This window comes from Halichoeres trimaculatus, unplaced genomic scaffold (assembly GCF_033239565.1).
Source record: "Halichoeres trimaculatus isolate MK-OKI-2021-1 unplaced genomic scaffold, fHalTri1.1 fHalTri1_scaffold_11, whole genome shotgun sequence".
In the NCBI taxonomy this organism is placed as follows: domain Eukaryota; kingdom Metazoa; phylum Chordata; class Actinopteri; order Labriformes; family Labridae; genus Halichoeres; species Halichoeres trimaculatus.
Window position 1 is genome coordinate 24,221,469 of NW_027437189.1, and position 21,098 is coordinate 24,242,566.

Consider the following 21,098-nt stretch of genomic DNA (forward strand, 5'->3'; position numbering starts at 1 on the left):
TTTCTCTTTTCTTCTGGCTCTGTACCTGTACTCTGGGACCTACACTCTCACACCCTTTTCTCCCTCTGACACTCACACATGCTTACGCACAAATGCACAGGCCACCATTCAAACACCATGGATCACAGAAAACACAAAAAATGATTTAAATTATCAGAATATATTGCAGACATTACAGTAAATTGTATACTGAAATGTTATCATACATATAAGTACAAATACAGTGTAATGGTCTTGTTAGGGTTCTTAACTCGGACCTGCTTTAGCTACGATGATGCAGGAGTTTCTCTACTTTTACATTCAGGAGTAACTGTAAATCATTCCAGACAATCTTGACTCTCAAACAACTCCAAACAGTTGAAGGTGATAAGTTTGATTTCAGTCACATTTCTGAAGCTTAACATCATATTTAGCGTCATATTAGCATCCACTACACTGATACAAAGTATAATTCACAATAACTCTTTCAAAATAAGATGGATCATGACATCCATCCATCAGTCTTTGGCTTCAATCTTCAGGATTAACTTTCTTGTATCGTCATACAAATGTCCACTCTCTAAACGGGACAAAATGATAATCAGGAAGTAATTGATGAAAACTATGATATTTGTCAATGAAACCCCAAACTTCGAGGGAGAATATAGTGTACCTCAAAACCAGGGAACCACTAAACTTTAGATATGCTTATGTGTTTCAATGTTTGGAAATATGTGAGGTTAAAACTCTACAACTTTATGAAAGCTGAAATCTTCTTTTGGATAATATAAGGATGATGAATGAGTATTACAGTAAGAATGTGTATGGCAAAGCATCCATTCTGACAGATTTTAAGGCACTCCAAAGGTAAATGGTGTGGAGTCGGTTGGTTTGACTTCGAACATTGGAGAAGGATTCTTACCCACACTGCATATCAAAGAAAACAAATAAATACAGGATTATCAAGATACATGTGAAAATAAATAAGTACAGGATCTAGACACTATTCACATGTTACTCATTCACAACTCTGGCAGGAGTATTGTGTTAGTTGTTGTTTATGCTACTTTTTACATTTCGTTCTTATCAGAGTTCAACTGACTATTTTCCAAGGCGTGATAATGCACAGTGCAGCAAAATCTCCTGGATGCCACATGTTGGAAGATAATAGAGAGTTCTTATTTCCTGTGTTTGCAATGAATTTAACTGGGTGCCATGGTCCTGGGAGATACAGTCTAAAGGTTGTGTTGGTTAGAGCTTGCTACCAAAACCATTGGAGCACGTAGTGAATAGGATGATTAGCCAAGCCAACAAATAAGAATACTACACCAGTCCTCACACACATTCTGCTGCTGAAAGTAAAAATGTGAAATTAATCTTTTATGCATCTGAAGAAGAGTCCTGACTTAAAGTGAACTACGCTGATGTACAATCTTGAACATGACTGAAATAGATTCCTCTGCTTGTGTGCTGTTTTGGTATAATTTCATAGTAGATACAAAGAGGTTAGTACAGAACATCCTGTTTGTCCTTATAAAACATTTTGTGTCACTGATTTTATCAATTAAGGGAAATTTCTACATCTTCCTCAAAGTGTCTTTCCAGTCTTGAGGCAAAGTCTCACATTCTGAACTCCCACAGTAGCTATTTTCCTTTGTCGATTTGTCGGATGCCGTTGGCTTTACTAAGCGAGACACTGCTGCCTTGTTCGGTATCCATCTCTGCCTTCATGGCTTGCTCAACTGCATCCGCCAAAGGTAACTTGTCCTCTGCTTCTGTCTCTCTGTGGTAGAAATAGTTAAAATTGGAGACAATGACAGGAACAGGCAAAGCGATAGTCAGCACACCTGCAATGGCACACAAGGTGCCCACCATTTTACCCCCCATCGTAATGGGACACATGTCCCCATAGCCGACAGTGGTCATTGTAACCACAGCCCACCAGAAGCCATCAGGTATGCTGACAAACTGTGTGTTCGGCTCGTCTACCTCTGCGAAGTAGATAGCGCTTGAGAAGAGGATGACTCCAATGAAGAGAAAGAAGATGAGCAAGCCCAGCTCACGCATACTGGCCTTAAGAGTCTGTCCCAGGATCTGCAACCCCTTTGAGTGACGTGAGAGTTTAAATATACGAAAAACCCTCACCAGACGGATGATACGCAGAATAGCTAGAGACATGTTCTGTCCTGAGCTTTCCTGAGGCGTTGTGACCAGTTCTGTAATTACAGTAACAAAATAAGGGATGATAGATATTATGTCTATGATGTTCATGAGATTGTTAAAAAAGTCTCTTTTGCTTGGACAGACCAAAAATCTCACACACAGCTCAAAGAAGAACCATGCGATGCACGCAGTCTCGATGATGAAGAAGGGGTCGGAGAAAGTTGTGGGCTTTGCAGTAGTTGGAGCCGCAGATGTGTAATATCTAGACTGGTTGAAAGGCAGTACTGCTGTGGGCACGATTGGATCACTGTCATCTCTGAATTCTGGTAGAGTCTCCATGCAGAAGATAATGATGGATATGACAATGACAAAAACGGACACCAGTGCTACGCCTCGAGCTGCGTTCGAGCTCTCTGGGTACTCAAACAGCAGCCAGAACTGCCTGTACACGTCGTTATCAGGTAAAGGGATTCCAACATCTTTTATGAATCCCTCATCTTCTCTGAACTGCTCCATGGCCTCACTTCCAAGCTCATAGAACAAAATTTCATCAGCGAACACGTCCAGGGGAACGTTAGCTGGACGCCTTACCTTCCCCCCTGACTGGTAGTAATACAAGATACCGTCAAAGCTAGGTCTGTTGCGATCAAAGAAATACTCATTCCTCATTGGATCAAAGTAGTCCATCCTCTTCAGAGGATCTCCTAGCAGAGTATCAGGAAACTGGTCCAATGTCTTGAGCTGGGTTTCAAAACGGAGACCTGCAATATTGATGATGACTTTTTGGTCTCCGTCGTCCAGCCCTTTTTTATCAACAAACAGATCCTCGCAGCACTCCTTGGCGAGCCGGCTGAAAATGGTCTCACTTTCTTTAGTGCCCTCACTGTTCAGAAGCAACTTCCAGTTGGAGATCATACTGGCACAGCTGCTGCGGCCGTGTCTGTTCGTAGTTGGCATGGTTGGAGACTGTGGTACTGTCAGTGTCTGGGTTTGAGGAACTGGTGAAGATGAGGTGGATTCCCACATGTGGGAGGACACTGGACTGTGGTGGGAGGGGGAAGAGGAAAGCTGTGGGACTCGCAGAAGGTAGTTGCTGCCAGGGCTGTTAGTCTCCTGGGGGATGTCCACCGTAAGCGCTGTGGTCTCATCATAGGTGTCCACCTCGTCCTCAAGGCCACCATCAAGGTCACCTAGGCTCTCAAAGTCTACCAGGGCCACCTCCATGGCTGTGGTTCAGCCAGTACAAAGCCTTGGGACCCCAGGGTAAAACAATCCTTCACACACAGACAGATGGATGGATGGGTGGCTCAGTCAGCAGAGTCAGAGAACCAGAGCAGCCAGTCTGGACAACAGTAGGCTCTGTGTCAACTTAATTCCTTCAAATACCTGAGGAGACACAGAGAGAGAAAGAATGAGTGTGTTTGTGTGTTTTAACAGTTTAGGAAGCCATCTGCGGTTCTCATCATGTGAGGTTTAGGGTATGACACTGAATAACACATGCTCTATCACGACGCCTTGTTTCTTAGAAAACCCTTCCTGTGAAAAGGATAAAAAAGGAGCATTTACAGAAATATTGGTGAGAATAAGAGGAACTGTCTGTGGCAACTGGAATAAAGACAGGAGAGGGTATGACTGTTGAGGGATTACTTATTTTCCAAAAACAAAACTCCAGGCTTCTTTTTTTCTGTTATTGTGAAAGCGCTGTGATGAGTCATGTAACTGTGAAAAAGGCAAACATCAAACAACAGAGTAACAAAGAAGTTGGGAGCAAGTGAAGCTCATGAAGGGTGAATTTTTTTCAATGCTGGGTTGTCGCCTGTTGTTGCAAAAGAGCAGAGCTACTAAACAAACAAATTACACACATTTTCTTCAACCCAGGACCTGCTCAAGAGTCAGGGAACCAAAGTTTACAACCTGGGAGCCCGTAGGGTGGCATAAGGTAACCAGGTTTGAGCAAACATTGGTGTATTATTAACTGTCTGAGCAGTGATATTGTTGGTCTAGCTTCCCCCAGAAACCAGGCACCATATGTTAACACTGCTTTGACCTTTATCACCCCCAGATATCTACTCCACCTTTAAAATACAATCTGTAGGTGTGCTTACAACAAGATTACATTTAATAAACACTGCTCCCACTAGTGCGCCTGCTGAAGTATACGTGTCTGATTACATTTCTGTTCGTGTTTAATGTAAATGCTTTTGACACAGTCCCTACAGATGTTTAATTAAAGAGTCCAGACATGAGTCACCACCTAGTACTAATCCTAGTGATACCAATCCTGCAAGGAAGGGGGGCACAAATGGTTGCGAAGACGTGAGGTGGGTGGATGCATTGGGTAGGCCGAGGACTGAATGCAAGAATAAAAAAGGGACAATACAGATAGCTTGGGAGTCGATAGTGGGTGGATGGAGAAACAGAATGATGAGGGCGCATTCATGAGGGGGGTTTTCTCAAGAGAAGACAAACACAGATGATGAGGAGTGGCAAAAGAAACAAAAGCTTAAATGTGCTTACAAAACTGTCCTGGGAGAGAATAATGTTCGAAACAAGACTGTGACTCTGAGGAGACTGACACAGCTGATAAAAAGCAGGCCAAGATTATAAATACAAATTGAGTTAAAGCCTTCTCTCCCCTGAGGTTGATGTAATCAAAATGATTTGCTTTTACTCTTAAAGTAACCAGAACTTCCTCATGATCCCATGATAAAAACAGACCACTTCACAGGCTTTGACACTGGTAGAAGCTCTTCAATCAATACTGTTAAACTGGCCGACATTACCGCTTGGCAGAGCTGATTTTTAATGTTTTTCCAATAATTCAATGTGCCATCAATACTTCATTTAGTTTAACTGAAAGAACTGCAAACACTTAAATAACCTTCAATAAGAGAAATGGCTTGACTCTGACTCCACAAATTGACAAACTGTTCCCAAAACACATCTAGACAGCTGCACAGATTCAGCTCTTAACCCTGGGCTACAGTAGAGCTGAGATGTGCTGAGATTTATAAGCTAGGTTGAGGATTTTACTCCCCTTCGAAGGAAAGTGAACCCAACCTCATACATGTGAAATGTCAACTCTGAAAAAGGTATTGCATTTCAAAGGCAGCAGTTTGAAGAGTAGAAGATCAGTAATTGAAAATCTAGAGAAACTGCCAAGATGCTCACAGAGAGAGTATCACCCAAGCAACACACATCTTACCTTCTCAAGCAGTAAGTCTAGTGAGTGTGTATCAGATGCTATAAAACACAACAGGAGACAAAAAGGGTCTGTCCTACACTCTGCCACTGCTACAGCTCTCTGCTACGTCCACACTTGGCATCAGAATGACCTATCTATCATAGACTTCATGGAGTAACCTTACACTGTAGTAGAAACTAGAGCTGCCACTAAGGCCACACACACACACACACACACACACACACACACACACACACACACACACACACACACACACACACACACAGAAAAAAAACTGGGGGCACAGGCTGCAGAAAAAAAGCAGCAAGTAAATAAATCTGATTATAGAAATCTCTGAAATCATATATGGATATTTTGTTTATGTATTGACCTGCATGTGTTTGACTGTGTTATTGAGGAGTCGCTCAGCTATCAGTGTGATGTGTTCAATGCCCTGTAGACTGGAACAGTGCGATTAGATCCTCTGATCTCTTCACGGTTGACTCCCTAACACACACACACACACACACACACACACACACACACACACATGCACAGGCCGTGCCCAATACTATACTTATTTACAGCAACACAATAAGTAAGTGATGGCAGACAACTCCATTTACATGTTGGACATATAAGAAGAGCAGAAAAAAATGATAAAAGAGTGCGTTGGTTCAGAGAAAGCAAAGTAGCCCTCCTTGTGGCACACAGCTTTCAACCTTTCACTTTGAGAACAAACCTCTTTCCAGTCCCACCCTGACTTATAACCTACTCTCCTTCTACTCTGCACACCATGAGAACATGCATTTTTAATCACCTCCTTTCTATTATCCTCCATCACTATAGCAGGAATAAAAGGAGAAAGTGAAGCTCTAAAGAGGCCAACCATACTTGCGTACTGCAGATGTCAAAGATGATCTTATGTCAGATTCCACCAGCGGCACTCAGACACACTCCACCATACCTCACTGTCCGCACGCTGTAAAACATATTTGTACCCACAGGCATGTCAGGGAGCTGCCTCCCAGCTCTGCCATAACTGGAGAATGTGTAAGCAACTTTGTGGAATACTCATGTCATCACCGTTTCTTTAGCATGTCTTTTACTATTTCCACAATCAGAAGTGAGGAATTTTAAAATGTGCTACTCTTTGACTCGTCTTGTGATGAGAGCAATCAAATGTGCCCAGAAGCATTGAAATTGTATCTTTTTAACGCTTTTTAGCTTCATAAATGCCATTTAGAGAACGGACTATTCATAGTCATTGATGTAACTGATCATCAACACTTCTGGAAGCACAGTACTAATCTATAAATGTGCCTTTTTAGACCAAAAGTAGAAACTTTTAGTACCTGGAGCTAATCTTCCAGGAACTTTAAAGTCCCTTGAACTTCTAGTTCTTAAATGGTTCTAATTACCTATTGTGGTCAGTGTTTTCACGGAGGCCCAAAAACCAGCAAAGACTATGCAAACAGAGACATTAGAATATGGAGAAGAAATAAAAGTACTTCCACTATGCTGCCACATGGGTAAAGAGCAGTTAGGCATCAATGAATACCATTAAACAAAGATGACATTAAAGAAGGCGAAGACTGACAAGGTAACACCCAAGTTAGCCTGTTGGTATGGAGAGTATTCAGCCTGTGCTGGCTTGGATCCTGCTTTGTTGCAACCAAATAAAAACACCGCAGATGCTCCACCAATCAGAAACATTTCGCTTTTAGGCCCTGCCCCCATTTTTTTCTGGACTTCCAGACAGTACTACCCCCCCCGACATGGCTGTTTGACAGGGTACATTTATGCCCATTTCTGCAGTCAAAAAAACTCCACAAAGTTCCTCAGAAAGTTCTCAGTTCCTGGAGTAAGTTCCTGTGGCCAAAGCAACTTGACTCTTATTCCACTGGCAACAATAGTTGCCACACTTTTTATTTGAACTTCTGGGATCTCTTGAAGTAATGGTTAGACTTTGGGTAGCTTTGAAATAAAAGAATGTGGAAATAATCATATTCATGGTAATAATCATATTAAAATAATTATTATAGTAACAAAGTAATAAAAAAGTCATACACATTATCTACCAGGGAGGGCTAAGGATTAAAAAGCATGCACCTATTTTGCATGGGAAAATATTGGATTAAACCATAGACTGTTAAAAAAAATGGACATCTTGCTCGGCTCGAAGTGAGGTTGCCACAAAACTGCTCCCCCTGGTGGCTGGCTGCAGTATAGTTCAAAAATATTGGGCTCTCCAGCCATTCCAGATGGGCTGTGGTCATACTTAAAAAAAATAACACACCTCGTAGAAATGTTTCTCACATCAGCACACCTGATTCAAATGAATGGCTCGTTATCAGGCTCGAGCAAAGCTTGATGACGAGCTGATCATTTCAATCAGGTGTGTTGGAGTTGGGAACATAAAAAACATGCAGGGCAGGGGTACTCCAGGACCAGGATTGGGTAACACTGCTCTACATCATGTTTAACAATGATTGACAGCTGCCATTTTTGTGTATTTTTTTCGGGGATTGTAAAATATGTTGTGAGGAAGAGCCAAGAAAAGATTAGACTCTTGAAAGAAAAATGAAAATATTTTTTTCTCACCCAGCTACACTCAGGTTCTTTCTAAGTCCCTCACAGTCTCTACGGCGCAGACTGTGGCTCCACAACTGCTGCCAATGGCTGCGTCTGTGACAGTGGTATTTTGGCTTCAAAGCTGTACAATGTTAAATGATAAATGGCGGAGCCATGCTGTCCACTCTATATACAGTCTATGGATTAAACAGGTTAAGTTTGATTTTTTTTAAATTACTATTTTATTGCACATATGATAAAACACAAATTTTACTTCAAAATGTTTATCGGCTTCTTACAAATCTGAAATTGCGACATCAAAGGAATCAATTGGGAACAAAAGTACAATAAATCTGATATGATGTTTTTATGCAAGTTGTCATTTAAATCAGCAAAAAAACTCAACATAAATTTGTGCCGTTTTGGTTGCGGGAGAGTGCTTGAAGACAAATACATTCTTTTCATATATTTTTAATTAGATTAATAATGACTGTTAAACAATTGATTAACAAAAACTTTTGGTTTACATTGTTAACCTTTTTGACTAAATTATTAGCAGTTTGGTGACATTGTAAAGGAAAAAGCATGCTGTCTGAGGATCTGGGTTAATGGCATAGATAACAATGATTAGACATCAGTGTGTAAGTTATGTTTTGGAGGTCGGAGTTTACAATTTAGAAAGATAAACTTGGTTACAAAGAATGAATACAGCTTGCAGATGTTAAAACAATAGTGTGTATTATTCCCCTGTACAGTGTATCATAATAAACTATAATATATTCACATATGCATGTAAAAGGACTCGTGCAATGGGGACAAAATGCAGTCATGGTGGCATTATGACCTTGGGTCGTGTTAGAAGAGCCCTAAACAGAGGTGTCATTGGGGGCCCATGCTACCCCATGGTGCTCTGACTATTCTTGTGATGCTATTAATACCTAGGGAGGTGAGTGAGAAACCCATGAGAGAACAGCTCTCAGTGCTTTTCATGCTCTAACGCACAGAAACATAGGAGAGCACTGTGCAAAGAAGATGGAAAAAGTTAAGGGTGGCGGGACAATATGAGGGATGAGAAAAATGGTCTCGTATGCTGAGCAGAGCGACTGTACACTTCAGTAAGCTAAACGCTCTTACTTTACCACATGTGTGTAAACATGAACAGATGTTCAGGCAGATCGAGCTTAACCACAAGCCAATCCTTTGGTAGCTGGTTGGCAAGAAGTGAGTGTGGATGTCCAGTGTAGTGTTGAGGACACCGTGTCCAATGTTTAGGTTACAAATCCAAATATTGTTCAGCATTTATTGATAACAGTTTTTTAAAAGGGACATGCTACATATCCCTTGTAGCAGTGCATCAAACATAACTCTTTATACTAAACAATATCGATGTTGTTAGGATAATATTGTGAGGACAGTGCAGTAATGTGATAAAAAACTAATGATTTACATGACCATTGTGAACAGCTGCAGAATGGGAAGACTGATGCACTTCTGCTCCCCTGTGCAAATAAATACAAGCTCTGTCTCTCTTCTTCAGCTGGATTATGTCACTTTTATGCCTCTGTCCTATCAAATAAACTGATGGTGTTGTTAGTTGACCTTTTTGCTTTAATATAAGAAACTCTTTAAAAGATAAAACAGTGTTTTATAAACCCTAAGTCCCCCATAACCTTCAATTCACACTTAAGTTACAAGGTCTTTATAAACCTGAATGTTTTTTGTCTTTAGGGTTGTCTTCAGTTGAGCTTGTGTGATCAAAGCCTTCTTCAAGTTTTCTTTAGTCTAGCTTGCAGGTGATCCTGGTTATATCACATATTTTAAATGAAGTTGTGTTTTTGTCACAAGTGATGATGATAAGACTCCAGCATGCTAGCAACTAGCATAATGCTCTCTGTCGGGGTGTATGGCCCCATGAAGTGTTGTTGTGACACTTTGCTTAACTATCTACTGAACTGAATTTACACAATGCTTACATAATTTAAATTGTAGCTAATCCTAGTGATTTATATATAACGGCACCTTTCTAAAATACAATTAAGAAACTTTGTTTTTTTACACTGTTCTTTTTTAAATCATAAATCCAAGCACACTTTCCTGAGCAATATTCATCATCACATGAATAAATCTGTCGTGTGACAGATGTTTGCAGCTGAGCACAGTCTGAGAATCCGTGAAACATGCTTACACATAAGTATCCAGGCATGTCTTCACTTCAGTCTGCTTTCTCACTTTGATTTCCGGTAACGGCAGTATGGCTGACCTTGTGTGTCGGACCCTTTGTCGTGCTCCTGTGCAGGGGTGGTGTGGGGTTTCTGCCTGTGTGAGGGCACTGGCTGGTAGAGCTGGTATTTTTGGACCAGAGTTTTGACCCTATTAAGCAGATTAATACAGGCTGGGGAGCTCAGTGCTATAAGCCGAGGGATCTCTTCTGTCAGATCAACACTGATACTAGTGAGCCATCGCAGAGAGGCACACAAACACGAAAAGTCACACAAATACACACGCACGAGTGAAATACAACCTTGCTGGAAGTTTGATTTTGTGATGTATGAGAGAGTAGGTACTGACTAAATGAGCACTTTTGCCGTTGATATCACCTGATACGGCATTCTTTGTCACATTTTTCTGGGGATGTAGTTTTGCTGACATCACAGAGGACAACTGAAGAAACAGGAAATGCAGAAGGCAGGGAGCGGAGAATAAAAGGGTCATGGCCTGGAATTGAACCTTTGACCGCTGTGATGAGGACAATGGCCTCTGTAAGTGTGCACCATTGCTCCTCTGGGCCAGGCAGATTCCCCACAGTAGAACAAACTTTCATGGAAACTGAGTTCATAAAGATGATCTAACAATTTGTCACCGGAAACAAGATTAAGACAGAGATTACATCTAAGAAGCAAAAACTCACTCACAGAACATCCTTTTAGTTTCTTAGATTTAAAATGTGTTTTTTTCTGTTTGTTCTTGCTGTGTCAATTAAATTAGTACGTTGAATTTCCTTTCATCTTGAACGGGACAAAAGAGCCCAGTCGAGCCTACTCTGGATGGCTGTGAGGAAGCTTCTCTGTTTTCCTCCAGCTCTATCTGGAAAAGACAGAACAATTAAACTAAATCTCAAAAGTCATCTGCAGATTAACCAGTATCATAATTTACAGTTTGCTGCAGCTTAACTCACTTTAACCACATTTCTTTGTGATGGGACTGAAAGTGACAACCATCTTTTTCCACTGGACATGAACAACTGTTGTTGCAGGTTTTTAATTTAGATAAAGGCTCTTGTTCGCAGTTGAAGTCATACATCTTGAGTGTTTACAGAAAAAAAAGAATATATTTAAATTATCACGAATTCATTAACAGTGCAAATATTTACATGGTGTGCACAAACATTCACTAACACTAACCTACTGTCCACACACACACACACACACACACACACACACACACACACACACACACACACACACACACACACACACACACACACACACACACACACACACACACACACACAAACACACACAAACACACACACACAAACACACACACACACATAATGAATCATTTTCACAAAAAGCTACACTTTCAGACAGGGGCACAGATGGCCATTGAGAGATTTTGTAATTAACAAACACGTATTATCCAAATCACATGTTTTCAGAATATCATAACCCTCTCCCTCTCCTTTGAACTTTTAAATCTCTTTCTAAAATATGAATTACAAATGTCCATTTGGTAATGCAGTTGGCATAGCTAGAGCCAAACCCTGCCTCTTATTAATGAAGCTAAAATTTGATAAAATTTAGAGTTATGCTCTCACACGATGATCGTACCGTAGAGTGTGAGTGTGTTTGCATGTGTGGGAAGCCTCATTTAACAGAAAGGTTAACATTCACACTAAACAACTCCGAGGGAATAACTGAAAATAATCTGTGAAGAGGATATTATCATAAATTTCAACCTATTTAATACTGAATTTCTGGATGTCATCTATGTAAATTGTGAAGTGCAGCAGACTGAAAAGGGCAGGTTAGCTTGTGATGGTGAATTAATTCTTGAGATATTTCTCTAACCTTAAAAATTGTACCATAATATTTAATGCTATCATGCTTTCTTTACTCATTCATAATGTCTTTGAGGTAATTCTATAAACTAGACATGTTATGATGGGACTAATTTTCTAGTTGCTTAAATAGAATTTATATTCTGATCGGTTGACTGGTAATAAGTAAAATAGCTTCTGAAAACAGTTGATGATGTTTTATTTACAGCAGTTTAACACATGATGACACAGCTTGAGAGCAAATCATGTCAGAGCTGTTTGCAAAAAGTGGCTAAAGTTAGAAGAGCTAGTACAATCAGTCTTCAAACGTCCTCAGAGGTTGGGACATATCCCCATGAGTTTGCTGGTTAAACAGAGAAAACAAAGCCTAAAGTAGCTTTGGGTTCTTGTTCTAGATCAAAACAATGCTAAACTATGCCGACTATGGCATATGTCACATGTGCTTTTTCTGATTCAGGTTGTGTTAAACCGGGGGGGAAGCGAGAGTGATTTTTGGGGAACTGCCGTCCACATCTCGTTTATTCACACGTCCTTTTTGAAAATCTGCAGACCGTTTGTTCTAGCTCAATTCTGTAAAAAACAGATAATTCTACACTCTTTACTGCATTAAACAAGCTCTGAATGATCGATATATGTTCTGTATTTAAATCTAAAGAATTCTTTGAAAATTTGCTTCCATCTTCCTGGTGTCATGTTTCAGCTTTACATGCTCAGCACCAATGAGCAACAGTTTGTGTGTTCAGAGCTTGTAAAACTTCACTTTGAACCAAGACTTGAATAAAGTGTTTTGTACATAGTTCCTCACAGTTTTTAGCCTTTAGCCCTGGTTCTCCTGACCTCATAGAAGTATAGAAGTTCATATTGCAGTGAAAATTGAGTCAACATCAAGTAAAAATGTGACAGAAGCAAAAACCGTCCTAAAAATCAAATCAGCTTATCTCAGGTGCAGGACTGTGTAGATTTTGTAAAGATAGAACCATAAAACTTTTTTCATGTGTTCCTTACAGTACCTAAGTGTTCCTTAGGGTACCTAAAAATGTGTTGTATATATTCCCACCTTATTTTTATATATTTTTTTAAGTCTTGTAATGTCCTGGAATTCAAATTCTTTATTTTGGGACCTTAAGCAGATATGAGGTAAAATGCGATTAATCAGATTAATTAATTACAAATCCTGTAATTAATTAGATTAATTTTTTTAATCCCCTGACAGCACTAATTAAAACTGCTTTCAGAGATGTCCTGCTAGTGGTAATTTTTAAGCTCCCTGCAAAAAAATCTGAACCCCTAATTGCTTTCCTTATTTACATACAAGTGTAGGCCGTGGAGTTTTTTCTTATACCAAGTTGTAGGGCTGAGATAATATGCTGAATTCTCATTTCAAGTCTTTTACGATTTTTGGGGTGATGATTCTTTGATAGTCCCTATTTTTGTGATTTTAAGTTAGATTTTTTTCAAAATCAGACCAAGTGAAAAAGTTGAACGATGATGATGATGTCTACAGACTGTATCAGGCCATATTTTCCCCAAAATGCTCATCACATGTGAGTCAGACATGATCTGACATCTCGACTTTTTTCCATTTTAGATTATAAATTAAAAAAAAGAATAAACAAAGACTAAAATAAAGGATTTGAATTTGGAAAAAAAAGAGAAAACAATGGGACAAAAAAATTGTGTTTTCAAACCATTAAATGAAAAATCTTTAGACGAAAATACATCGACTTTTCTTACTCCCACCCTTACCAGGTGGTCTCAAGCGGCTTTCATCTGTTAAAGTTAAAAGTAATTCATTGTTTTAAATGTCTCTTTCTGTAGCATACAGTTGATAACTTCCTCAGACACATATCCAGCAGCAGTGGTTTGATGAAATTAAAGCAACAAAAAAGGAAACATGTCACCTGTAGTTCTGGTAAAGGCATTAATGTAAATGTTTTATTCATAGCTCATGCCCTACAGATGAGCTTTGGAGATTAATAATAATACTCTCAATCTCTAAATTAATTTGTCTTTATGCAGTGGATGTTGCTATTAGAAAATTAAAATATAACAGAAAATAAGAGTAGCGTGGTTTTTGGTATTTTTTTAATCCAAATGCTCTGGCTGATGGCCATTTTAGAGTACAAAGTATGTATTGTGTGCTTTCTTGTGTTGTCACCACAGAGAAAACCCTGGGAGTAACTGCAGATGGGTTAATATTTGCTACTAAGCTAAGCTCCAATGGACTGGGGTGAGTTGAATATGAATTTAGAGAGTGAGTGTTAAAAATGTAATACACAATACTCAATCACTGTCGAGTGATTTGACCCTGAAAATAGATATCTTGACCAAACAGTGGATGTAAAGATGTTAATGTAAATACCATTTGCCCTACACGTTTGGTCTTTGGAGAGCAGTTTTCTGTGTACGTGCTGCCTCCATGAGTAGATGTAAGCTTCTGATGCTGACAGGGGTTGTCTGCAGGCTGCAGGCCAAGTCCCAGTGCACAGCAGCTGGGACTACAATCCTCACTTGGCCTTTTGACAGCACACACACACACACACACACACACACACACACACACACACACACACACACACACACACACACACACACACACACACACACACACACCAGAGACAGCAGCCAAAGTGCAGCCAAAACCACTTCCCAATTAATCAAAAACTTCCTGTGAAGCATCAAGCTCAAAGTATACGTCTGTTTGCATCAGACAAGACAAAACTAAGACCAATGTGTGCAGGGGACTGTTCTTTTAGTTTTATAAATAATTCACCGTATTAGACTTGACATTGGATTTATTGTTATCTGTGTGCCACTGACTTGCACTGGAAAAATATCCCACCAACAAACCTCCCAAACTACGTTACAAATGAAAGCACTCACATTCTTCTCAAACCTCTTAAAGATTCGTCAGGACTGAGTTTTCGTATGTGTTGTATCCTCATTGGTGACTCTATCCTATGCACCATTATTAAGCCTGCTTCAAACATGCGACAAGACAAAGGAATACAAAAATATGATACAACAAAAAAATTACCATCCGAAAAGCACAATCTGATTGAGGAAACTATTTTTCAATGTGTAACTCTGTGTTGTCTCAGCCAAAAGAAGTGTTTCTAAAAGTTCAATATACTGGTGGGCTGTCAAAGTTAAAACCCTTAGACAACAACATGAATTCCCTTTAAAACAACATTTTTTTAAAATTTCTTATTTACGCATGCACGCCAAGTAAATGGGTCTTTTGAATGGCACATTGAGATCCAAAGAATTGCCTAATTTGACCAGACAAAGCTAACTAGATTTAACATTGTGAGTTCTATGTTAAGTCTTAAATACCATTTCAAGGTACTGCAAAGAGCTCTCGTCCTCCACCCGGTTCCTCGACTATCAACTATTCAGTATGGCCTTATTTTCCCCCATGTTAGAGTGTGAATGATAGTTTAAAGATGAGAAGTTTTACTTTATGAGGTCCATTGACTAGTGTTGAGCTTGGTAAAGAAACAGGAAATGTTTGGTTACTTTTTACAAATGGATAGTTAAACATTGAAAATTGTATTATTAACCTAAGTGATGTTACATTCAAGTCAGTAGGCCTGTCTGTTGTTGCTTTGCTGGGCTTAAGTTTGCCATATTGTCTTCTGCATATTATCTAAGCATGGCTATCTTTGAGGGTGATCTGGATAATTTTCTGGATAGAATTTCTGGGCCGTTGTACATTAAGAAGAAATAAAAATGAGTAATTTATCTATAACTTTATCATTATTTAACTTTGGAAAACCATGTGATTAATCTGGATTGAAATCTTCACTGTTTATCAGCCATACATTTGATACCATTTGCACAACCACATGAAACAGCACCTCTTGGCCCTTTCCACTCCAGTCCTGGCTAACCCTCTTCCTGTCATAACCTTGGCATTATTCCCCTTCAGTGGGGATTAAGCCTGTCTCACTTACAGGAATATTATCCTATTTTTCAGAAGCCCTTTTTGTGCCGGGGCCAGGAGGGGAAAATATGGCCATCTGTTCTGACTCTGTAATACATATCACTAATTTTAGGTGGCATTATAACAAGTACTGCACGTGCACACCTTCTAAACACACACATTTACACACACACAGGAATGCCAAAATATCCATTGACTCAATCCCAACATCTACCTTCAATATCACTTAACACTTCACTTTTGGTTGAGGCTTTTTTGCTCACTTGGTTGCAGGCAAAGATCTCACAGACACTTAACATAGTCCAGTGTTATACTGTACATCAAATTCTCCTTTAGATCCCTCACGTACACTGATACAGACGACTGATGTATACAGTTTATAAGGACAGAAACACTGGCAGTATTACAACAACATAAACATTTTTGCAAGATTTTCCTATTTTTAAAAACACATTTTTTTTTCATTTATTTTATAGGCACCTCACAGCAAGCTGCTGCCACATACTTTGATATAAAGAGCATCCTCTCCTCACAAACTTATACCTACTTAGCACATAGTTATGCAGATGATACTAATCACAAAATGACATGCGTGTGTTTGTGTGCGTGTGTTCATGACATGACATGAAAGATGGGTGGAAAAGATGGAGAGCAGGTGTATGTTTCTTTTTTTTTCACCTGGAGGAAATAAGGTGCTTTAGTAGCCTATTCAATGAATCTTAATTGCAAATCAGAGCTCACAGCCCAGTCTATTGTTTCAATTTGTCATATTAGGGGGTTACATATTGCTTCAGTCAGATGTTTTGAAACATGAAGCAAAACAGAGACTAACACCAAGGTGTTAAACCTGCAGAGGAGCAGTTTAAGACTCAGAACTTCAATTTTCCATTTTTAAGTTACCATTGAAAATGTTTCACTTCGTACAGCTGCGCAAAAGATTTAAAAGGTAGGTCGAGATTTGGCATAATTTACATTAACTCATTCTGACTCAAGGGAGACCAAACTGTGTCCAGTCAGGGGGGAGGTATCCTACAACCGGTAAACACCTGTTAACATCTGGGATAAGAAAGTGGGAAGATGCTCTTAAAAGCGGATAAGTTTAACAGTTAAGCTAACTCTGAGATGACTGTGGTAATGATGTATGTTGTTACGTAAACCAAAAGTAATGGGGATTTAAAGTAATGATTTATCGATTTAATGAAAGAGCACATCACATGCTTTCCTCAGTTTACAAACACGTTAAGTTCACCTCATCATCATGTAGACACATGGTTAGCTCAAAGCTAAGCGACGTTGGAAATAAGAAGCTGTGTTCCTCGCGCAGCTCAGGGAGCGCGCGCCTCGCAACTAACGGTTGAAGGAAAAGCCGCGCGGTGAAGGTGGAGCACTTGTTGCAGGAGAGTGAAGTGGCCTACCTGATGTGCCGTCCCGATTCCACTCACTTCCGGGCGTTGTCGGTGAAAGTTTTGTGCTCCGGGCCGGGCCGGAGGCATGGTTAGTGCGCACTGGATCGTCTGAGCACCTCGCGCGTCCTGTCACCCCCTGGTTGACCGCACAGACAGCAGCCACAGCGGAGGTGCCCCCGCCAATCACCCTGAGGCCAGATGTGAGAGTGATGTAACAACGACATGATTACGTTTAATTTGGCCAATTCCCCGCAAGCAAAATCCCTGTTTTTCTTCGTCCTCCAACCAAAGCTGTGTCTCTCTCTATCTCAGAGGAGAGGAGAGAAAGGGAGAAACAGGGAGGGAGGGAGAGACAGTGAGGGAGACTAAGCAGATTTAAAAAAGGATGTTTCTTAAACTCTGCTAGGCCGCTTTATGCTCTCTTGACCACCATTTCTAAAAACTTGGTCTTTTCAAACCACAGTTTGGCACAGGCGTAATCAGAAACAAAATAAATAAAATGCAGAAATAAAGTGTACAAAAGTTAAAGGTCAGGACAGGACATGCACTGCAATAGGAGTATTTTGTTCCAACTCACTGTTTTCAGCGTCCTTACTGACTGCTGAGACAATCCTCTGTAATGCTGACCAGATGAAAAGAATTGGGACTCATCAACTGCAGTCCCCTTTGAGAAACCCTTAAAAAGGAGTTTACCATTTCAGCACTTCAAACATGAACATTATCATCTGAAATACAAAACACTGGGCGTGCTATTCTAGTAACAGGACTGCCGCCATAGTTTTGGCTTCATTGTGTTGGAGAAGCGTGCCTCGACCACTTCTCCAACACAAAAATGAAATTTCTTGGGTCCTTGTGGGTCAGGGATTGTTTCCCTGTTGGAGTCGTTCAATATGGCCACAAGCAGAATTATATTTATTTAAAGGTTCAACAATTTTTCTTTAGGTCTAACCAATGCTGACTAAAGAGACACCACCTGAGGAGCCACATCTGATTCTGCACAGACCCCTGTTAAACCATTTAAACAATGTTCGCTGTTTCCAAATATGCAAGGGTGGACCCTTAAACAGACTCCAAACTGGGCAAGTTGCTCCCATAAAATGATGACTTCCAGGTAATCCAAACCAGTGACTCAGGTTTTTGTCTAGCATGGCTTGTGTCTCAATGAGAAATTGAACCTTTAGTTTTAATCTTGTCCTGCATCCATCTTAAGTTTGTAATTTGACATCTGCACCTGAATCACTGTTATCCACTTAAATCCAGAAGCTGCCATATTGCAATTCAAATGAGCTATGCTTACAATAAACTCCTGCTGCTCTGCTCTAATAAGATTGATTCACTGCCTTGCTTGCTGTCACTACATTAATATCCTCTCATCACTGTCTAAACGGATGTGTCTGGCACACATGCGACCACTGGCTGACCCCTGCATCAACCGTGCAGCCTAAGGGCGGGGAGGAGCTGCCTCTGTGTGCCTCCTGACTGACAGAGCATGGATCGGTGCAGGATTAAACTAGAGGTGAAGTTTTACATGTGCAGGCTGCCCTCTACAGGCCTGTGGTGGTAATACACACTGAATTGCAAACCCTTTGTTTTCAAAGGGTTCACTCATCTCTGAAATCAAACATGTCTGGGATCATCCAATCAAACAAAATGAAATTTGTCTCACACATCTTCCTTTTACATGAATCACTGATCAGAAATATTCAACTCTGCATCCCATTGTACAGCTGCACACAGAAGCACAAGTCTGCCTGTTTGTGTGTTTGCACCAACTCGATCCATATTCATGAGGACACTGCTGTCCTCATGTAGACTGCATGTCTCAGCAGGCCTGATCTTGTTCTTTTCTCACTCTCAAACACTTCTGTGTTTTTCCTACCCCCCGCCAAAGCTGTGACTGCTAACACTCTGTTACTGCTCTCTTTTCCCATCAGACTCGCAAAAATAGGACAGAGGAAGTAGATGAGGGGTAACGGGGAGGATAGTGGGATGATTTTGTAAGAGTCTACCAGAAAAGCCCTTTAGACTTCAGGATTTATGTCAGCTTTTACTCTTATTTGATATTTTATCTAGAAGAAAAAAAGATTAATTTTTGTTTTATTTTTCCAAACAGTCTGTGATCCATTAAAAAATAAATGTCAAAAAGACAGAGTTAAGATTAAGGGAGGGAACTAACCCCTTAAATTTGAGACACAATTACTGAAGCTAAGTAACCACTGGCTGCTAATGCTCTCAAAACACAAAGCCCATTATATAATCCACTTCTGATGCACACTTGATCAATACACAGAGGGCTATAAAGAAATGGAACAAGGAGCAGATGAGTGGATGTGTAAGGGTGTCAGTGGTGTTCAAGCATACCTGCATGTATTGATCTTCTGAGAGGAATGCAGGTAGGAATTTGTTCAGATACAAGAAAGAAAATTGAAAACCCACCTGGAGAAAGACATAATACCAAAAGAGATCAAAGAGCGGGGGAGCTGTGAAAACTAAGAAAGGAGAAAATGGAGACCAGGAGGATTTGCAGAGAGCAGGGTTTTTGAGCTAATGAATAATTTATGCGGGTGGGATATTTTAAGACCCCCATATCATGACAGAGAGCAACAAGTGGGTGGATGTTCAGAAAGGTGGAGTGAAAGAGGGTATCATTGGCCTGTTTCTGAACTGAGGCGACTTTTACTTCTGTCCACACACACAAAAACACAAACACAATCTCACCTCACTTCATGAACTCGTACTGAAAACCATAAAAGTGTCCTTGATGTTTCATCATCAGAGCGCATGTCTTTGCTTTCTTTGTGTTTCATTAACTCAGGCAGATTGGGATTGACATTTTATTTTGCAGGAGCCTGTAAATAGCTGTTAATAGCTTATGATGGCTCTCACTTAAATCTAAAAAAAAAACAAACAGACAAAAAAAAAACATGGGCTAATCAAAGAAAAACAAAAACCAGAATGTTTAAAGCTAATTTTGTAATCATTTTTTATAGCATTTTTGGAGTAATTTTGACTTTCATGTGTTCTCCTAGAAAGACACAGAAATCCTTCGTCATGTGATATACTGTTTAAACTATGGCAAAGTAAACAACATTTGGTGTGGCTTGGTGCGTGTAAATAAATAATTCTTACATACTGATAGCTGGGTTTTGAGTCAAATTTAACTACATAAAAAGAAGCAAAAATTAGTTCATGAAAAAGCTCCAAAGTTCACCAGAGAGTCCAGGTTTGTTGGTTAAACATACATTTACTCACCTGCTGTGTATCACTACAGGCAGGTAGGAAAACAGGAGGCATGAATGGAGAAGGGGTTTGCTTTATGTGTGAGTCACTGGATCACTCCGTGTAGTCCTGGAGGCAAATAAATGAATCACAAAGTGAGCACGACACTGAAAGTCAGAACAGGCCTCTCATCCTTTGTAGAGCCAGTCAATGAAAACCCATGCTGCTGACTGAGGAGGGCATGTCTTTTTGAGCTTAAATGCCTCGAAACCTTTTTTGTTGTTGTTGTTGTCTGATGCTTTTGTGCTTTAACTTTGATGCTCTTACTTCTTGCACAGGAACCATGTTGTTAGTCAGAATGGACAAACATCAGAAGCTATGCAAGTTACTGTTTCTTTGATGTAATTCATGCAAAACTGACTTCCTTGTCCAATACTCTGCTACAACGTCAAAGTAAAAAAAAAAAGGGGTGCACAAAGCACAATGTGTATTCCTTCATATCTTTGTGTTATCATGCATAATTCTCAAGAGTGCTCTGACAGAATACACAAGGCTCTGTTCATTAAC

The 21,098-nt window shown here is 40.0% G+C and overlaps 1 protein-coding gene across 2 annotated transcripts; it reads right to left on the bottom strand.

The window, feature by feature from the left end:
• Positions 1-469: 469 nt before the first annotated feature.
• On the bottom strand, positions 470-20,641 carry kcna10a (potassium voltage-gated channel, shaker-related subfamily, member 10a). Of its 2 annotated transcripts, XM_074682541.1 has the most exons (3): positions 20,565-20,641; positions 17,322-17,500; positions 470-3,528 (listed from the first exon to the last, which is right to left on the bottom strand). In XM_074682541.1, exon 3 carries the CDS (start codon positions 3,364-3,366, stop codon positions 1,624-1,626), a length of 1,743 nt encoding a protein of 580 aa, XP_074538642.1. In that variant the 5' UTR covers positions 3,367-3,528; positions 17,322-17,500; positions 20,565-20,641; the 3' UTR covers positions 470-1,623. The 2 variants fall into 2 exon arrangements, with proteins under 2 accessions (XP_074538642.1, XP_074538641.1); XM_074682540.1 differs by lacking the exon at positions 20,565-20,641 and having other exon boundaries at positions 17,322-17,605.
• Between the last annotated feature and the right edge of the window lie 457 nt (positions 20,642-21,098).

What these genes read in the sequence shown, in the direction of transcription:
- kcna10a (XM_074682541.1), bottom strand. Translation starts at nt 3,366, where the DNA reads ATGGAGGTGGCCCTGGTAGACTTTGAGAGCCTAGGTGACCTTGATGGT.